The 19,320-nt window shown below is 37.8% G+C and overlaps 1 protein-coding gene across 1 annotated transcript in view; it reads right to left on the reverse strand.

Annotated features, from left to right (window-relative positions):
* Nucleotides 1-514: 514 nt before the first annotated feature.
* Nucleotides 515-19,320, reverse strand: part of LOC137128152 (A-type voltage-gated potassium channel KCND3-like) — a 60,825-nt gene continuing 42,019 nt past the window's right edge. Inside the window, exons 3-7 of the mRNA XM_067505943.1 lie at nt 13,805-13,967; nt 7,925-8,026; nt 3,709-3,801; nt 2,946-3,205; nt 515-2,146 (exon numbers count right to left, since the gene is read on the reverse strand). Coding sequence (XP_067362044.1) covers nt 1,927-2,146; nt 2,946-3,205; nt 3,709-3,801; nt 7,925-8,026; nt 13,805-13,967 — 838 coding nt within the window. The 3' untranslated portion in view covers nt 515-1,926. The remainder of the gene's footprint in view (nt 2,147-2,945; nt 3,206-3,708; nt 3,802-7,924; nt 8,027-13,804; nt 13,968-19,320) is intronic.

The following is a 19,320-nucleotide window of genomic DNA, read 5'->3' on the forward strand; positions in this document are numbered from 1 at the left end:
TATATCTAGGAAAGGATAAGGCTGCAAAAACGCTATATTTTCTTACGGTCAACATATCCAGTGGTACAAATCTGAGGTATTTGTGGCATTAATGTAGCATTTTCATACCATACTACATTATACCTGTACTCTGACCTTTTGCTATTTAAAAGCAAAGCTGAATTGTCACTTGACTGATTTAAAAAAAAAAAAAAAAACTTACAAATTTTGACTAATCATTTTACACTAAACTGAATCATGGTCAAGCAAAACACAAGACATTTGTTACTTTGTCATTGTGATAAGAAGGTCCTTTTACTTTAACCGACAATGAAAACTGTTAAAAAAACACACTGCACTTCAACTATAAAAGCAAAATGCTGTCCATTCAATGATGAATGAGTAAAAAAGGATATGATCTATCAGCCACAAGGACTATTTTTCTGCACCCAGAACCTTCACTTTCATTCATTCACACTTTTATAAACGTTGCTGACTGACATCATCTACTTGTGACATGCCCTATTTTTTTTATTTATTTTTTAGATAAACCTGGTCACTGAAATTTTTAATTTTTAAAATCAATCTCACTTATTACACACATACTTTGTTACTGGAAATTGCTGTAGAAACTCAATGGTGGCACAAATTTGTAATAGTGTGGCTGAAAGCAGTTCCCAATAAATACATAATTTTCTCCTGATTTTAAAAACATTTCAGAATAGAGAGAAAATAATCAGTGCATGATTATGTCCTGATGTATTCATTTTTGACTTCAGAGTCAGCACAAGTCATTTGTTTAGGGTTAGAAAAGACTGTGGTTTTGTTTAAAGGATGATAAAGCTATTGTTTGGGAATTTAGATAATGGTGCAAGATTTGATACTTTGGCAGACAAAACCATGTTGTCTGGTAACATTTTATAAATTTCTTACAGTATGTGTCAATATCTTTACTAATATTTTCATTATGTTAACAGAATGTATTATTAGGTTGAAATTATGTTCCCAAAAAAACATTTGCATTTGCAGTTTAGTTGTATAGAAATGTCCTTTTTTAGGAGCCAGGGTTGTCATTTTGGTTTAAATGAGAAATCCTGACTTGAATGGAAGTTTGTGGTCATTTCAGGGGTTTTAATCATCAGGTTAAGAGACAGTCTTTTTTCACCTCAGAATGAAAATCTATGAAGCCATTCAAGCCTCTGTCCCTGCAGTCAGTCTCCATTCAGAACTGTAACCATGGGGAACCAAACAGCACAGTTTTGTTTGAACCTTTAACGTGATAAACTGGGAAAAAAAAAAAAAAAAAAAAAAAAAGAAATACACAAAATTCATGGACATTTCATCATCATGATATTAGCAGCAACAAATGCTTTTTTTTCCCCCAATGGATGCTGTAAGGAAAACTAAATCTATATTTAATTAAAATTTCCACCCCCCAAATACTTAGGACAACACATAACACAAACAAGACCAATTAAATTCAAGTAAACAGTCAATACTGTCTTTCTTCACATTTAAAGTCACATTTCACTATTTAACTGTGAATCTGTGGTATGTCGACAGCATTTGCTGATGTATGAATATGCTAATTGCATAATGTCTGAATTTTTTTTTTTCACAGTACTTGCTGAAAAACGTACTGCTGTTAGAAACTATTAAAATGCAGCAATCCTGTCCGTATCTACAGTACATACACAACATGACGAGTGTGTGGTTCTTTGCTCACATATCTACAATCCTCTACCTCAGTAACGTTACGCATCACCTGTCTTCTTCTAAACATCGACTGGGGTCTCCTCTGGAGTACAGTACTCTTCCTGTTGACCCTGTGAGACGGGATATGGTGCAGCCATTATTGTAGCACAACCTGCTTCTTCCTCCTCCTCCTCCTCCTCCTCTACTTTTCTTTTCTCGTGCAGAGCTGAGTTACATCCATCAGCTGGAGAGTCACAGAGCAGAGACTTTGACAATGTTGGAGCCAGCTGAGCTTACTGTGGTCTGGATGCCTGTGGGTGGGGGTAGCCTACGCTGTGGGGGTCCGTGGAGGCCATCACCATCGGGTGTCAGAGCAGGGGGCTTTGGGAGGCTGATGATAGCTGTTGTGATTCGGCCACCTTTGCATTTGATTCTGCCGATCTCGTCGGTTTTCAGATTGAGGTTTGAACGACTACAAGGGGAGAAAAATAGAGACTTTATAATTGTGATATGCACTGTAGGCTTAAAGGTTACTTTTTTTTTTTTAAAGAATCTCAACCTGCCAAAGATGAAGAGTAAAACTTCAATGTTTCCCCCTGGATTTTAGTAAAGCAAAAGTAACATAAAATGGGAAAACTATTATAAAGTACAAATACCTTTTACAATAGTACCTAAGTACAATGTTTGTCTAAATGAACTTAATTGCTTGACACCTGTGTTTAAAGAGTCAGTCCAATGAAATAGCTAAAGAAAAACTTCATTACCCTAGTTCTTTTGTGGTTTGAGGTGCTCAAATTATTTTGTCCATGAATCTACAGGCTTCACTGTAGTTGTAAAATTTTCAATGCAATCTAGTGACATAAAATCGGCTCACTTTTTATCTTTTGGGGTCTTATTTTAAGTTCATTGACCTTTCTTCATACAAAGGAGTCAGCTGATACCCTTCCTTGTGTATATTGGATGAGAAAAAATAGAATCTGATTCACATGGTAAAAGCAAGAGCTCTAAAAAAGGAGCAGCAGCAACAGATTATCTGACCAAAAGAGTAATAAGAGGGAATAGCATGGGCAGCTTGTAGTTATATTGTCACCAGAGGAAAAAAAAATAAAGAAAAAAACCCAGAACATTATCATCCTATGACAGGCAGCTATTGGGTGCACAGACACTACCTCTTCTTATTCTGAAGTAATGCTTTATGTCAAGATGTTATTTTCTGCAACTATTAAAAGCCATCAGTCTAGTAAAAGCCTGTTTCTGCTGTTGAGTGTCACCTGGTGGTGTGTGATGGTGGATCACCACACTGTATGTGGATGGCACTGAGCTCCTGCAGGGGGCCCTGATGTCTTGGAATGGGGTGGGCAGAGGGCACACTGGCACTTGGCAGAGGAGGGTCTCTCTTTACTCTGCGGCTACAGCAGGTACCCACAGAGCTGTTTTGGCTGGATGTGGAGGGGCTGCATGATGGGTACGTCTGCATCGCTGTTTCTAAACAGTTCTGCTCGTACATCTGCTCGTCCACAAACTCATGAGCCTGTGACAAATAAGCAGTTTCAAGGAAAGGGAGGGAGGAGGAAGAAGAAGAGAGTAAAACTGAATAAAAAAAGGACACCTGGCTGAAGCGACATATCCATCTATCCTTCCTATATCTGTAACTGCTTCTACTGTTCACAGTCAGCCTGAATAGACTGATCCAAAGTAAAATAATAATAATGACCCACCCTATTCAAGCTGGGGAGATATTCAGGTTAAAAAAGGTCAAAATTCTTCAATTCAAAAAACTTTGAATTAACCTTTTCACACAATGACTTTAGTGAAATGTGTCAGACTGATTTTGTTAACTGATTTTGAAGCACAGATTAAACAAAAAGGAAAACCTCCCTGTCACAGTGATTGGCATGTTTTTTTTCTTTTTTATTGCGGTACAATTTTTTGAGGTCTGTGAATCCACTGTTTAATCCTCAAATTCAGTGTATTTGTGCTGTATACATACAAAGGCAGTTGGCGCAAAAGTAAATAAGAGAAATTTATACTCACAGTAGTTTTCTCCAGACAGTACAGTAGGTGGTGGTGTTGGCTCTCTAACAGAGAAGTGGACTTGATCAGCTTCCGCTCATCCTCCTCTGTACCCTGAGCGCATGAACACACACACAAACACAAACACACACATATGGTAAGTGTTGACAAGTTATCAGAGACTTTCTCAGTCTATCACAGCAGTCACTCAATAATATTAGACACGGATCACTCTGTGCATAGTGAGCCTGGTGCTAAAATGACACTCATTTTCACTGAAGAGGCTGAAAATTAACTTTGTCATCAGTAATGAAAAGTCAGTGACGTGATGCTTTGTGTGCCTCATTTGTTACTGAAACATCTTGCTTCATGCTTGTTGGTTTCACTCTCATTTCCATTGTGAGCAGGTAGTTAACAACTCCTGCTCCTAGCTTTCAAATATTTTACTAGCCAATTAGCTACATAATGGACCACATTTCTGCTCTGTGTGAATTGATCCCTCAGCCTTGGGCCTGTCTTGGCAAGTGGTTTGTTTATAATTTATTTTCTCTTTTGTGCATCTTTTATATCATTAGCATGGTTATTGCCCCGTGGTTGTGTAAGCATGTTGCAAAATAACCCTCCCTTACAATCTATTAAACTAATAACATAAATTCTCAAACTGTGTTGTTGCCCGCACTTTTACTTTAATATGTAAGTAGGTGCCACTGACCATTATTTGACACTCCAGGCAGTTGAGCAGTTATTGATTTATGAAGCTTCAAAAAGAAGAAAAATAGTAAAGTTGAGAAACACAGAAACTTGTGGAACCAGTTTTTGGAATTTCTCCAAATGGGACATAATTTCAAAGCTCAGGCTCCAATAAAGCTTAGTCTCAAAGTAATCACAATTTCCAAATAACATTTAAACTGAAAACAAATTAATTCTCCACCCACAGAGACATTGTTACCCAAAGGATTTTGGTAGGAGGCGAACCAGCCCAAGGACTCTTCATTCATATTCCAGACACATGAACAATGCAGAGATGTAGGCATGAGAACAGTACGCCTTCTGATGTCTCAATATGTGGCTTTACCCTCTGGCAGAGGCAGTATCAAAGACATTGTGCAGCTTGAATCTGAGACTTGCATCAAGGTTTAAAGTTCTTTCAATGCAAAGAAAGAAGGCGATTTGCTGCAGTAGCTCTGTAAGGACCTGAACCAGAAGTTTTTACTATTTTAATTATCAAGATATGAAAAAAAAAGGCCAAAGTGTTCAAGTACTGATGGAGGAAAAACTTTATGTTTAACTCACTGAACTATTATGATGAGGTGGGTGACATTTTGTCTAGCGTGTAATTATAAATAGCTGTGTGGAATTTAAGTTAAACTTAAAGGTACTTTTTCAAATAACCTGTATCTAGGACCTTCACTTGTTCCTGCATAACTAACTCAGAAAGCTTGGGCCACTTTGATACATGTTTCACTTTTGCATTGACTGAAATATACGGCACCTTTTCCTTTACTGTGAGTCAAAACTTCTGCCTGTCTGGAACTCTGATTACCACAGACCCCCATTGTTTTCACTCAGTAGAAAGGTGATTTTGTAACTTGTTTCTTGATTTCAAATGCCTGGCTAAGATATTTAAAAAAAAAATAGTTCTGCAGATTCTCTAAATTACCATAATTTCACCAGAAGATCCTGTGCAAATAAAGTTAACTGGCTTCCTTTAGAGGGCTGTGCAAGGTTGTGGCAATTCAGAGCATTTGGGGGCAACGTTTGTTAAAAATGTCTTGAAGACACATTTTGTATTGAAAACCCACGTCACCCAGTGGACAGGTGTATCTAGCTTTAAATTGTTTTTGGACAATTAAAACGGAGGTCTATGGCACAAACAAACAAACAAATCCAGGTTTCAGAGTGACAGACACTAAAAGTGAGTAGAGGAGATTCAATTCCTCTTTAAAGGCATCTTCGACAGAGCTGAAACAAAAGTAGAGTCATGAGTAATAATTAACAGCTTTCCAACACTGGTTGTCATCATATTGAACCCTAGTTGGCATTAAAAGCAATGCCAACAAGATGGAGGACGTTTTGTTCAATCATTAAATTTCTTGTATTAGTCAAAAACAAACGTTAACAGCTAGACGAATCAAATATTAAAGAGTTTCTCATTATTTCCCAAGGAATTTAATCCGGGACTTCAGTTTATATCAATACAGCAATATAATATGACAAAGTGAGCTATGGTAACTGCTTCTAAAAAACATACTGTATCTGCATTGATCTCATCTACTGTACATTTGTTGTCATTTGCTTGTTCTGGCACAAGCGCATGACCTGAACATGAATCCCTCACTCATTCCCTACAAATATTTGATTAGTTTGGTTGCCAAAGAGCACAACAGCAGACCTGTCAAATTTACTAGGGGGACAAAACAGTGATGTGTGCAGTAATTTGGAGAAGTAATCCACGAGGGCACAGTAGAAGAAATCAGTGCAAAAAGGTTAAAAGCTGTATTGATGCAGTTTTACTATCAATAATTCACAAAACAACAACAACAAAAAACCCAAAACATTAAGAGAAAACTGAAAAAGACCAGCAGTGAACCTCTAATCTAACTATAGGCTATGAGAGAAGTAGTCATTTTGTCACACATCCCCATTCGCTCCAACCCCAGACCTGCGCAGAGCTACTGACTGACAGCAATGAGACCACCGTAATTTGATGCGCCAGGACTCTGGCAGCCTCATCACAGACGCGCAGAGGGATGAGGTCGCATAGCACTCACAGATGGCATTTATATGATAATTCTAACCACTTCCAGTTACCCATGAGCTTTCACACTGGACTCGATTAGATCCAAATGGATTCTGGTAACCATCTGCAAGGAGAGGAGTGTGTCACTAAAAGCAAATGTGATGGACTGGATGAGCGGGATATAGGCAATTTGCTTATTCATTACCAAACACATTTTTCCACGGTGATGACAAGTTTAAAAAAAGATGAGTATAAGTGAAGGGGAACACGGTGGTGATTGCTGACGTCTTCATGTGGGAGCAGCATGTAATTTACATGTACTAAACTTGTGTGAGAAAGTTCTCAATCATCAGGTGTTGTTTGCTGGAAGTCGAGTCATGTCAATGTTCATCGGTCAGTGAAGACTGAGACCACCTGCTTTGCTGAACCCGATTTGTCCTACACCCTTGCCTGGCACAATTCTGTTGCAGGTCTACTGACAACTGAAAATCCTTTCGCTAACTCGTGATTTTTTATTGACTTAAACTCATGTTAATAATATAATTTCCAATTTCTCAAATGCAGTTTTTTTTTTTGTTCTTATGGTTTTGTTGTCTTTTGATTATGTATAAAACACCTTGAGTTGGTATAGGAAATATAAAGATAATATACGATACAAATAAGCTATTAGATTCATCATGTTAGATTTACATTTGCCAGGTGGTAAAGGTGGTACTTTAAAATTAAAGCAAACGGTGTCTGCTGAATGGAAAAATAGGCAAAATATTATGACGATGTCTGACAACATTATGAGGTTTGTAAGAGTCTTTTTCATGCTTTTAGATTGGTGCGGTTGCCCCCTTCAATTCTAAAGATGCCAGTTATTTAGAGTTGGGAAAACTATATAACAGATCATCGTGTGTCTAAATGAAAGAAAAGGTAAAATTGAAACATTACACTTTGTCTGGCAGTAACGTGTTGATTGAGTATGTGATCTGTCTCATTGTTCAGTCGTGCTGTTTTGAAGTTTGCTGCATCTCTAATGCACTAATCACCAAGAGCTGCTCAAGTGAAAGACATGGAATCAATCTCATCTAGCATTGAAAGACAAGTAGGAAATGTTCTTATACTTCGTGTCATTACACTGCTAACGCCCACACAATGATGATTATTGGACTAACTCCTCTGCTATCACCTCTGGCTTATATAACCACACTGATTTGACTCCAACTTCTGCTGTTCTTTTATAGCCTCTAAATGACTTTTAAATTGTCCTTTGGTTAATTACGGCAGTCATTTAAATTTTGCCTGTGTGTTTGTGTACGTACTGCAGAAGTATAGTTGAGGTGCAGTGAACTGAAATAATTAGAAGAGGGGCATTTGACAGGGAGCAATTATTCATTCTGCTGACATTTCATGTAATTTTCAATGAACACATTTTAAAACTTTCCAGTAATCGTTGCATCCACGTTGTTGTTGTTGGCTCTTCGTGTTCAGAGGGTCAGAGGTCTCTCTTACCGTCAGCTCTAGCAGTTCGTTGAGCAGTCCGTTACGTTTGCTCTGGAGGAAGGCATTGGCGCTGCCAGACTTGGCTATTCTTATCCTGGTTAGTCTGGCTTTCTGGGTGTGGGAAGAAGAAGAAGAGGTTAACAGCATCAGACAGGGTGGGTGTGAGGTTACAGGAAATGACTTATACTTTACTTAATGGTGAGAATCTGCCAACTCATCACACTGGCTCTGTAGTGATCCGCACAGTCGCCCGTCTTTGTTTTATAGCTACAGTTTCAAATTTCTTTATTATATATGAAAGCAAAACTATTTAGTACGATTGTCTGATACTGTACTGATACTCCGTTTATACTTTGGTCTACATATGACATCTATTGTATATCAATCCTTCTTGGAAGAGAGATTCCTTGACTGTCTTCCTGACATTTCTTCTATTCGTTTAAAACTACATTATGCAACATTTTTATCAATATTGATCTAATATTTCTTAGTAGAGATGTGCTCCATAACTCTTCTTAATGTGGACAAATGTGCTGTCAGTGCCCACTGTGACACAAATTCAAACAGGACTGAGGAAAGATGCGCACGTGCATCACAGAACGTCTGTTCACAACATTTGGACGCAAAAGGGTACCTTACAAACATCTAACATATTTGAATATGACATTACACCCTGGGTAAATTGATTCGGAGTCTCATGCTACAAGTAGCTTGTTTTTGACATTTTGCATTTTTAATTTCCTAATCCATGTTGAGGCTCTAACAACAGTCTTTCATGTGCTGTACAGATTACAAATTTGTGATTCTTGTATATACTCTATATACAGTTTATAAAACTGACTTTATTGCTATCTGAAATATACCAGATATCACATTTATAATTTGCTATTCACTTAATTTCAAATTCATAGCCATAAATAAGTTTCTCTAAAAGCATTTACACCTTTAGCTTTGCACAAGGTACTGAAATGTGGTTATACGGGTTTACTCTCATTCAACCACAGAGCAGTAGCAATTTTTGTTTTCCTAAATGCAATTTGTTTAAGAACTTTGTTAATTTCTTCTTTGACAAGTAAATGAAATAATTTAATTTGTGCTTTATATATTTGGTTAGTTCTGTCTTTCCTTAAACCATTACGACTGTTATTTATGCTTTTATCATTTTCGTGACCCAGGGAAAACGACTCAATTTACACCAATGAGGATCCTAATAAAGAATGAAAATTCTCCTTGAAAATGCAAGTTTTGCAACAAGTTGCAGGACCCCAGTCTAAACCATTTCAAATTCATCCTTTTCAAAGTGTAATACCGCTGCAGATTCCCAACCAAACCTTAGCAAATTAAAGTAATAAACCATCAAATAAAAAAAAAAAAACAGGAAAAACAAGAACAATAAAAATGTCCACCTGTTGTCAGTGACTGAGACGGAGCTTTAATGGATGGTAACTACATTAGTGCTGATTCTGCAAGAGATGCTGAACAATGCACCTGTTCCATTTAAAAGCTCACTTACAAAAGGTTTATTATATTCCACTATTTAAACGATGGATAACAAAATGAACCATATGACAAATTCTTGAAATATTTATAAAAGAGAGGAGATGGTGAAACATGAGGGAAATGAGAGGGATACTGTCTAAACATGTTAAAATGAAGAGGACACTATACGATATGACACTACCTCAAGTGGTTCTGGACACATAAGGTGAGAGATTGCTATAACCTTGTCCCGTGCTCTCTCTCTACCCCATAAATACATTTCAGAAATGGGAGACAGAGAGCAATATCTGCTTCCCAGGCGTGAATCAAAAGTAATGGAATTAGTTTGGATGCTTCAGAAATGTCTGATTGTACCTGTGAAGGTGTGGGAAATACTGCAGATGGAGATGTAATATTAATGACTCTGTATATGTGTGGGTGCAGAAGCCTGTGTGAAATGGAGAGTGATTTAAAAAAAAAAAAGCTATTGACTGTTTCTTTCTTCATGGCTCCAGTTAAAGACTGAATGAATTTGAAAGTGAAAGCCTTCTCTTGTGATGTGTGCTTTTCTTGTTGATCTAAGGCTCAATTTGACACAAGGAAGAAAAAAAAAAAATATGAACGCACAACTCTGATCCTCTTGTAAGTGTTGGCGCACTGCAATTGGTTGATTTTCAGATGAGCTTCCAGTCTTCATGATGTGGTTTCCAAGACAACCATCATAGAACGGATGAGATTTCTGCCTTTTCTGTCAAGAGGTGACCAAGTCAAGTCTGAGCAAGTTCAAAGTTCAGTCTGAAGTTTTTGAAGGTTTCAAGTCGCACTGTTTGAGGGTCAGATCCTCAAAGCGTTGATTTAAAAAAAAAAAAAAAAAAAAAAGTAAATTTTTGATTTTTTTGTCTATAAATGTCTTGAGCTTATGAGGGAAAAACTAGAAACAGAATAAATAAATAAATAAATAAAACATTGTTACCACCGTTGTCTAAAAATATGAATTAGTTCAAAAGACTTACTGTTGAGAACAGCTCTGTTCCAGTACTAAACCTTTGATTATTTATGTTACAAATGGGATTTGAATCAGGTTTTTCTATATCTGGAACAAAACCTTGAGGTTGTGGGTTCTTTTTAGCTCTATTTGCTTTTGTAAATCCACTTTGAGATTGTTAACCAAAGTATTTTTTAAAATAGCTCTACTCTAACTCCTGCTGGTTCAATCGTATGCTTTGCTGAGTCACGGAACGTGACTTCACAAAATTAGGTTTCTGTACAACCTAACTCCAAAGTGATGTTTTCATGATGTTTTAATTTTTAAGGTTGCTCTGAATTCACAGAAGATTGGTTAATTTCATTTTTGCAATCACAACATTGGATATTTCTGGAGGGACTAATCCCCAATATGTCGATCTACAACATTTCAATAAAAGGTTTTGATCTAGCAATATACTGTATATACTATATATTGCATACTGTTCAAGATCAAGTTCCAACTTAAAAGAAATAATTAATAAGCACATGGGGTCTGAAGTAAGTTTTAAAGTCTTTTTTAGCCTCACCCTAATAGCTTTTCTTGACCAAATATGAGCACTAACAGGACTCTGGAGTCAAAATCAGGTCTATGGTCTGATGGTCCTGTGCTCTATACACCTGCAAGCATCACTTACCACCTCCTTGCACCTTGATTTCCTTTACTATGTTTAGTGCTTTATGTATTCATAAAAAGTACTATTTCCAAAAAGATTATGGATTTTGTAGTTTAGTAGGATAGAAGTATTATTTTTAGGAGACGGTATTGCATAATCAGGTGGATCTGTCTACTCTAAGAAATGTAACTGAAATTTAATAGGGTAAAAGTAATAGTGTCAAAAACCTAAAAAACCTGTTTGTCATAACAAAAATCATAGAAAATTAATACTGAGTGATGACACAAAAGATCAGCTTCGTAGTTCAACATCAACCAAATCGCTACTTGTTGCAGGAATTCACAAAACTTGTTTGTCAAAGTTAAAATCTACAAAAAGAATGATGAAGTACTTCGTGTCTGGAGAAGGTCTTTGAGGTAAATGACATCCTACATTTAGGATCTGTTCAAAGGCCGTTATAATGGACCTCCTCAACACTCTGCCCAAAGCCTGCTGATGAGTGATCCCTCCCCCCCAAATCTGCCATCTTGGTTGGCCAAGCAAATCGAGCTTATGCACTCCAACATTACCACCCACAGTCCAAAAGTCAGACAGCCAGTATGCAGCAGTCCAGAAAAAAGGCATGAAATGTTCACCTCCAAGACAAGTGAGCCTTGAAACTACTGCACATAGACCTTTCCCTCTTTCTCTTTCCTTCATCCAATCATCCTCTCTCTTTTCTTTTCTTTCCCTTTCTCTTCTCCTTTCCTTGCTTGCTCCCTTCATTTTGTTTTGCCCTTACAGCTATGGTGTATTTTTTTCTTTCAACAACCTGCCATCTTTCAGTGTGGCTCCACTTGACTTTGCTGTCCCATTACTGGTATGACCTCAGTCCATTTACTGCCATTTCTACACTCCCCAGCACCCTGATGGAGGCTACACTGCTGCACTATGGAATAAGAAAGAAACCTGTCCTCGTCAGCAGACGTTTCCTTTTTAACTTCAACTGTAAATTAGCCACATTAGTGCTTCAGGGTTGTTTCTCTGGCTATACAGGTGCTCTGTGGGTGACTGAACATGAAGAGGAACTACGGTGAGACACACACACACACACACACACACACACACACACACACACACACACACACACACACACACACACACACACACACACACACACACACACACACACACACACACACACACACACACACACACACACACACACACAGTTAGTATGGAACAACTATCATTAAATCCAATTCTCTACTTTCTATTTTCTGACTGTGACACTACGATAGGTACATGAGGACCTTTTTGTAAAGTCAAATCCCCAGATGACTACATAATTGTAATGGGGCCCTGGAGCAGCCTGTTGTTAAAGAAGAATGAAGACAAATGAGGGCCAGAGAGGAAGGGGAGGCCAGCACAAATGCACTAATAGAAGGTAGAACAGATTATCAGAGTTGGTATAAAACAGATCTCTTTCTTTATTTATGCTTTTCCTGATCTATCTTTAGTCTCAAAAAACCAAAACTATAGCTGAAAAACAAAGTGCATAAGGATGTAGTGGGGGGATACTGTGCACTGCTAATAAAAATACCTCACATGTGCAAAGTAAGGTGGCATTTGTAGTGGTTTTACCAGACAAAGGCGTGGTAAGAACATTTAATTATACAGACAAGGTCAGCAGCGCAACTCATGCACAGAGTAAAATGTAATGCTAACAAATGTTTTACTTTTAACTTGAAAAGCATCAAATCATGCATTTCCGCTGAAACAGAGAAGCGGCTCCACAAATTATTAGACGAGCTACTGTAATTCATTACTGAAATTGTTATAGGTTTAATACTCAAACCAAACATAAATCTCATAGTTTACTGGCCAGAATTTAACCTGGGAAGAGCAAAACTGGATCACGTTAAAGTGTAAAGGAGCTCACTATTGTGCCAATTATTTCTGTGGATTCAAAGGAATATATTAATGAGAATACCAGTCACCTAGGATTCTTATATCAGTATATATTCTAAACAGACTTTTTCGCCTGCTCAATTAGCTAGAGCAGCAGCTCTCTAACTTAATAGCGCTCTTATCTAGCTCCATAGAAAGGTCAAGCCCACCGGGTGAGTGTAGTGAGCAGATGGGGAACATTTGTTGCTTGGACTGGAAGTGTATCTCTGTTAGAATGAGAGAGAACCAGTGTGTGTGTGTGTGTGTGTGTGTGTGTGTGTGTGTGTGTGTGTGTGTGTGTGTGTGTGTGTGTGTGTGTGTGTGTGTGTGTGTGTGTACGCTGAATAATATGGGTCTGAAGGGCAATAGATTTCCTGAGTGTCTGTGAGCGGGTTAAAAATGTGGGATGATTTAGTTTGAAGGACAGTGATTTGCAAAGCAGACGTACAATTCCTAATTGGGGTCAAGCCTTTTCACCATCACCTTTTTTAAAGTTTGTAAAATGTGTCCTCTGTACTTTCTGTAAAAATGAAACTCATCTCTCATCAAGATCTTTTACCCCACTCCCATTATTTAAATATAAGAAAGACGTTCAAAAGGTTTTAGCAGGCACAACCATTAGTATTCACCCACCGAATGTTTCACTCGGCACTTTCAACCTCACATTCATTCTCATTAACCTATTAATATATAATAATTCAGTGCGACTGTGGCCTATAAAACTAACCCAGTGTGCACTTGTAATGGTCACACTCAAAACACAAACACTGACTTAACCTGCACACAACCCCTCGATCTGGCTGCAGGAGCAGATTGGATGGCTAAGGATATTGACTTTTACCTTCTGAGCACGGCGTTTGTCTGCTCTCTGGTTCTGGTGGTAGATGCGGCTAAAGTTTGAGACGATGACCGGGACTGGTAAAGCGATCACCAGCACACCACTCAGGGAGCAGATGGAGCCGAAGATTTTCCCAGCAATTGTTTTTGGCACCATGTCTCCGTATCTAGAGATGAGAGAGTTAGAAGACAAAGTGTTGACATAGCTGCAGAACAAAATGTTGTAGTTTAGGATACGGCTAGACCCATGTGCCCATCCAGAACAGTTTTCAGCTTATTTCTAACCTACTTTATCTATGGAAAAAAGTGGGAATATCAGAAATAAATATAAAAATACAAAAAAATTGGCCGCAGTAGAAAAGCTGGCTTATCAAAAAAGACAGGATTGATTTTTATTTATTATTTTGATGTTGTTGAGCTTGGTTCCACTACTGTTGAAAACCATTTATCTTATACTGCCTGCCACTCAACATATATTCCAGCTGATTATTCCAACTTTGGCTGTGTCTGACAGCAATCTGAGTTTTAATGCATTACAGTATATTTGCTTGGTGTCAATTCATTTGAACAAATCCCAAAGTGCCATTTCATAAATGCAAAAATTACAGTTGTGAGACACAACATCTGTGAGGTTGTGGTTACTCACATGGTTATTAACACATTCTGCAGATAAAGAGCAACATAAGCACTTGCATTTGAAAATGCGCTTTTGACGATTTACAGCTGAAAGCTCCACTATGTTCTGCAGTTAGTTTCAAGCTTCATCTATCTGCTGTTCCGGCTGCTCCGGCTAAAAAAAAAAAAAAAAAAAAATACATAAAAGAAAAGCAATAAAGTTGTCAGCTATAAATCCAAAACAATGCCTGGAAAAACACTGAAAGCCTCTGCTGAAAGGCGCTCATATACAGTATCCAAAGTCACTATAAAAACACAGGTTTAGTGCAACTATTAAGTATCTTATGTAGGTAAAACCGACTGTGATATGCGACTCGATTACACAGGTGAATGGCTGCTGTAACAGGTGGACAGAAGCAGACAGATAAGACCAGTGCAATCTATTGTGTTCAGACTGGGTATACAAAGCCGTGTCACATGGTTCCTGGGTCAGGAACAAACCAAGGTTTCACTCAGCAGCCAAAGCAGAGCCACAGTGATGTGTAGTGGAACTAATTGATTTAAAAAGTACAGACTTGTAGATCAAGCTTGTAAGCAGATAGGAAAAGACGCTGGTGACATCAAGCTTAGGCAGCGTGATGTGAACCGATGGGAATCTATGTTTGCTGGTGTGTGATACTGTTCTGAGATAACAACAGTGATTAGAAAATGGGGCGAGACAACAAGCAGGGTCAGAAGTTCTTTCATCACAGAGACAAGTGCAAATTCTACTTATGACTCAAGTCCACAACTGATTAATTTACTCAAGGGTCCCTTAAAAGAAAGTAACTATTAACATCAAATTTCTGCAGGGTTTTACTCTAAAACACTTGTACTTGTCAAAAGACCTTTTTTCGTTTCTTCTCTGGGTGTTTGGTCTCTTTGGCTCCTCCATATTTCCTCTCCATTCCGTTCTCGACACAATGAGACTCGACAGGTAAGCCCCATGCACTGTTAACCACTGAGCCTCTTGAGGGCTGCTCTCTGCCCAGTCTTGGTGGGTGCAGGCTTTCACTTTTTTGTTTTGGGTTTTTTTTTTTTTATTTATTTTTTCCCCCTCTTTGGTTCTGAGCTCCATGTTGAAAAGCGTTGTAATTGCTAGACTTACATACCTCCTGCTCTCCGTCCGCAAACTGAAGCACACAGGGATTATCACACACCCAGCCTTCTGCTCTGCCTGAATAAATATTTGAGCGTAGGAAAGGGATATTTCTTAAATCCTTCAATTTCAATTAAGTAAAGAAATGTGAAAAAGTTATTTTTAAAGTACAGATGAGCACAGGTGATCCTAACCATCATGAAAGACACAATGAGCTTGAAAGTTTTTCGATTTTGTTTTCCTTTTATTTATGTATGATTGACCTGAATTGCCTTTAACTCAACACACTGAAATGATCAGAGTCAAGAAGAAAAAATGACCCTGTAACCCCAAGTCAGTCAGTTGTAAAATGTAGCTGTATGGCTCCCAGGTGGCTGTTTGCTGAGCAACAAATGCCTTGGCTTGAACTGGCATGGAACATCTGTCTAAAGTAACTTCTGTAAAGCCCAAGACCAAAACATTAAGATGTCCCGCTAACTAACTCAGTACAGCAACAGTTCCAAAAAGTTATGATGCAATGTAAATGAAATGGCAACATAATGCAGTTTGCATGTCATTTGAAATCTATATATGACTGAAAATATGACCAAAAATATTGTAACATTTGTATCATAACAATAACATTTTAAATTTGATCCCAAAAACATGTTTACAAAAAAGATGCAAATGGGACATTTGGAAAGTTGTGTGATTTAAAAAAAACAACAACAAAAAAAAATACACACGTGGTAGAACATCTCACAACTAATAATGTTACTGGCAACATCATTATAATTGGGTATGAAAAGAGCATCAGAGAAGCTTTCAGTTGTAAGGACTGGCTGAGGTTTACCTGGCTTGTTATCAGCACAGTGTCCTATAATCAGAATCAGAAATACTTTATTAATACGTCAGAGGAAAATGCTTTCGGCACAGATGCTTAATACAAGAATAGAAAATTGTGCATTAGAACATAACATAGAAAGAGAATACAATAAATGAAATATAAAGTTAAAAATGTAATCAGAGTATCTGATCTCAGAGGGAGGAGTTTAAAAGATTGATGGCCACATGTAACATGTGCCACATGTATGTATGTATGTATGTATGTGCCACATGCATGTATTACAACAGCAGGGCTCAGTACAGCAAAAAGTAGTGGAGAGGCTGAAATCCTATGTCAAGCAAGAATGTGGAATAAACAAAATATTGTTATTTGCTGTCATCAAATTCAGAATAAACATACAGTTGGTTGGTTTTTTCTACATAATATACAGTTATCTAGCACAAATGCTCCTTGATAAGAGCTTGAAGTAAAATTTTAATTCAGCGAATTTAACAAGGGGGGCAAAGGTTTGCATTTAAATTTTCAACACTTAATATAACGTTATGTACGCTGACCATGTTTGATGAACATTTTTACCAGCTAAATGTGCCTCATATCAAAACAGTTTTTAGGGAATTACAAACTTAGCCATAAGCCTAGTAACATAATGCACATTCTGCTAGTACAAATGCACTTTAGACGGTTGTTACTGCACAGTTTCCGAACCAGCCAGTTCTCATTCCCAAGGCATCCAAAAACCACAGTTTTGTCCAGTCCTCTGGTTTAATGTGCTGAAGGTTCCCCTTTGTGTTGGTAATAGACTCACCCAGCTGTCAGTCAAGTATAATGAAAACCCAGATGGCTCAATATTTTGAGCTTAAAGCAATGACATGGTATATAAAGCAAAAAGTCCTGATGGAAATGTGGTCGGAGTGGTTATGCTGACTGTTGCACAATGTTATGTGCATGGTTATTAGAGTAAGAAAAGTGTGTGCGTTGTTCCCATATGTATCTTTGAGAATGTTCTTTTATGTATTCCATCTTTAAGCTTAACCTTATCCTGAAGGTGTGTGTGTGTGTGTGTGTGTGTGTTCTCATGGCATGAAATTGTGGCACTCCTGAGGCATCAAATAATGAAGCCACAGGCTCCCTGTGGTGTCCATACGAGATGCCAAAGGACATTTTGGCAATATTTGATGCACCATTGTTTGACACTTTGGGATGAGAATGTGTTGCCCAACCATATGGTTTTGTCCCCATTTACAGACCCTTTTCTCTTGTTACGTTAATTGAGACATAATGTTCCAGTTATTATGGATCTCAGTTATAGTAGAAAAATCTATTGTTTCTCAAATCTATTTTCCGACTGAGTAAAACTTTTCTCATATTGCTGGAAAACTTCTGGCAGGCCGGCTGATGTGCACTGCCACATCAGAAGACGGGGAGTTAGAAATGTGAAAGTTTATCAAGAAGCAATGGAGATTTGACCAAAGGGCTTGTTGTTATTGTTGCTGAGTCCTGCCCCCGGCTGCCAGACAAATCAGACAAATGATTTCACAGTTGGCTCCGCTCTCTGTCTGTCAGCTGATGAGAGATGACATTCTACTGGCTGTGACTGCTTTGTTGTAATAATGTTTGACACTTCACACTCACTGTGATGCATCAAACAACATTACAGATGTGATGTACTGGAATATTCAACACTTTGATCTTTTCAGTCCGTTAGTCCACAGCAGGGTGTTGTGTTTTGAGGAGATGGATACCAAACACTTGAACTGATGAATAGTTCGTTGTTATGACTTTTAAGTGGGCACAAAAGGAGGTTGAACTCTCTCCATGCTGGCCATCCCGTCATTCACTGTGGTGATCACCTGCTGTGACTAACCACTTTCTCTCATTATAAAATGTAAATGTCCCTGGTAATCAGAAGGCCTTCCGACACAGATCGGACTGTTTTTTCTTTGGAGCTTTTGAAAAGAGTTTTAATTATCATCATCACTTAAATCCCTAGCTTCAAATGACTTCTGAATTGATTTAATCATTGTACTGGCGAAAAATATCCCACAACTTTCTGAAATGTTGCAGTATATAATGCTGTTTTCTGTAGTTTGAATCAATTTTAGCTCAGACATGCCTTTAATAACAGCAGGACAGGGATGATTTTAAATGTTTTAGAGGAAGAAAAATATACTTTTTTAAACTTTAGAGTGTGTTGCTGATTGTCATGGCAAAGAGATAAACCAGGTTATGACGACTTTAGTTAGAAGTGCAACTGTTTGTTTGCTATTTTCATACAAGCTGTTGTTGCTCTCAAAAAAAAACTTTTAATTAAAAATCACAAGTTTGAACTCATATCAGCTGCTGCAGTGGATGCTCATTTGTCCTACAGTATATGGCAAATAAACCCCAGAAACCCGCTTCACATTTTCAGCCAGTCCAATAAGTCACGCCTTCCACAGCTGTATGTGATAAGCGCTATAGTATGTAAGTGCTAAGGCAAGCCTTTACAAAAAAGAATTATTTATTTATTTGTGGCTATTTACTATTTTGTGATGCATTTCTAATCCAAAGGGTGTATTTTTGCATAATCACATTGCAAATTGCATCAGTTTCATACAGTGGAAAAGGAAACTGACAAACATGGCAGTTGCAGTTTGAAACGTCAAACCGCTCTGTCACTGAAATAATAATGACAGAATCAGAAATATAAATATTTAAAAATAATGCAAATTGCTGCAGGTCAGAAAAGTGCCCATCTCCCAAATAAGCAAATATGGTGAATATATGATTTGCATTGATGGCAGGACTACAGCTGTTAACCTTTTAAATGAATATACTGATAAACAAATTCTACTGTGACAAACAGGTCAGTGTACTGTGCATAAGGCAAACAAGTAGGAAAATGCTGAAGGAGTGGCTGAGGCAGAAAGGCCACACTCCTGTAAATGGTCTTCTAAATTTA

The sequence above is a fragment of the Channa argus genome, chromosome 5 (genome assembly GCF_033026475.1).
Source record: "Channa argus isolate prfri chromosome 5, Channa argus male v1.0, whole genome shotgun sequence".
In the NCBI taxonomy this organism is placed as follows: Eukaryota; Metazoa; Chordata; class Actinopteri; order Anabantiformes; family Channidae; genus Channa; species Channa argus.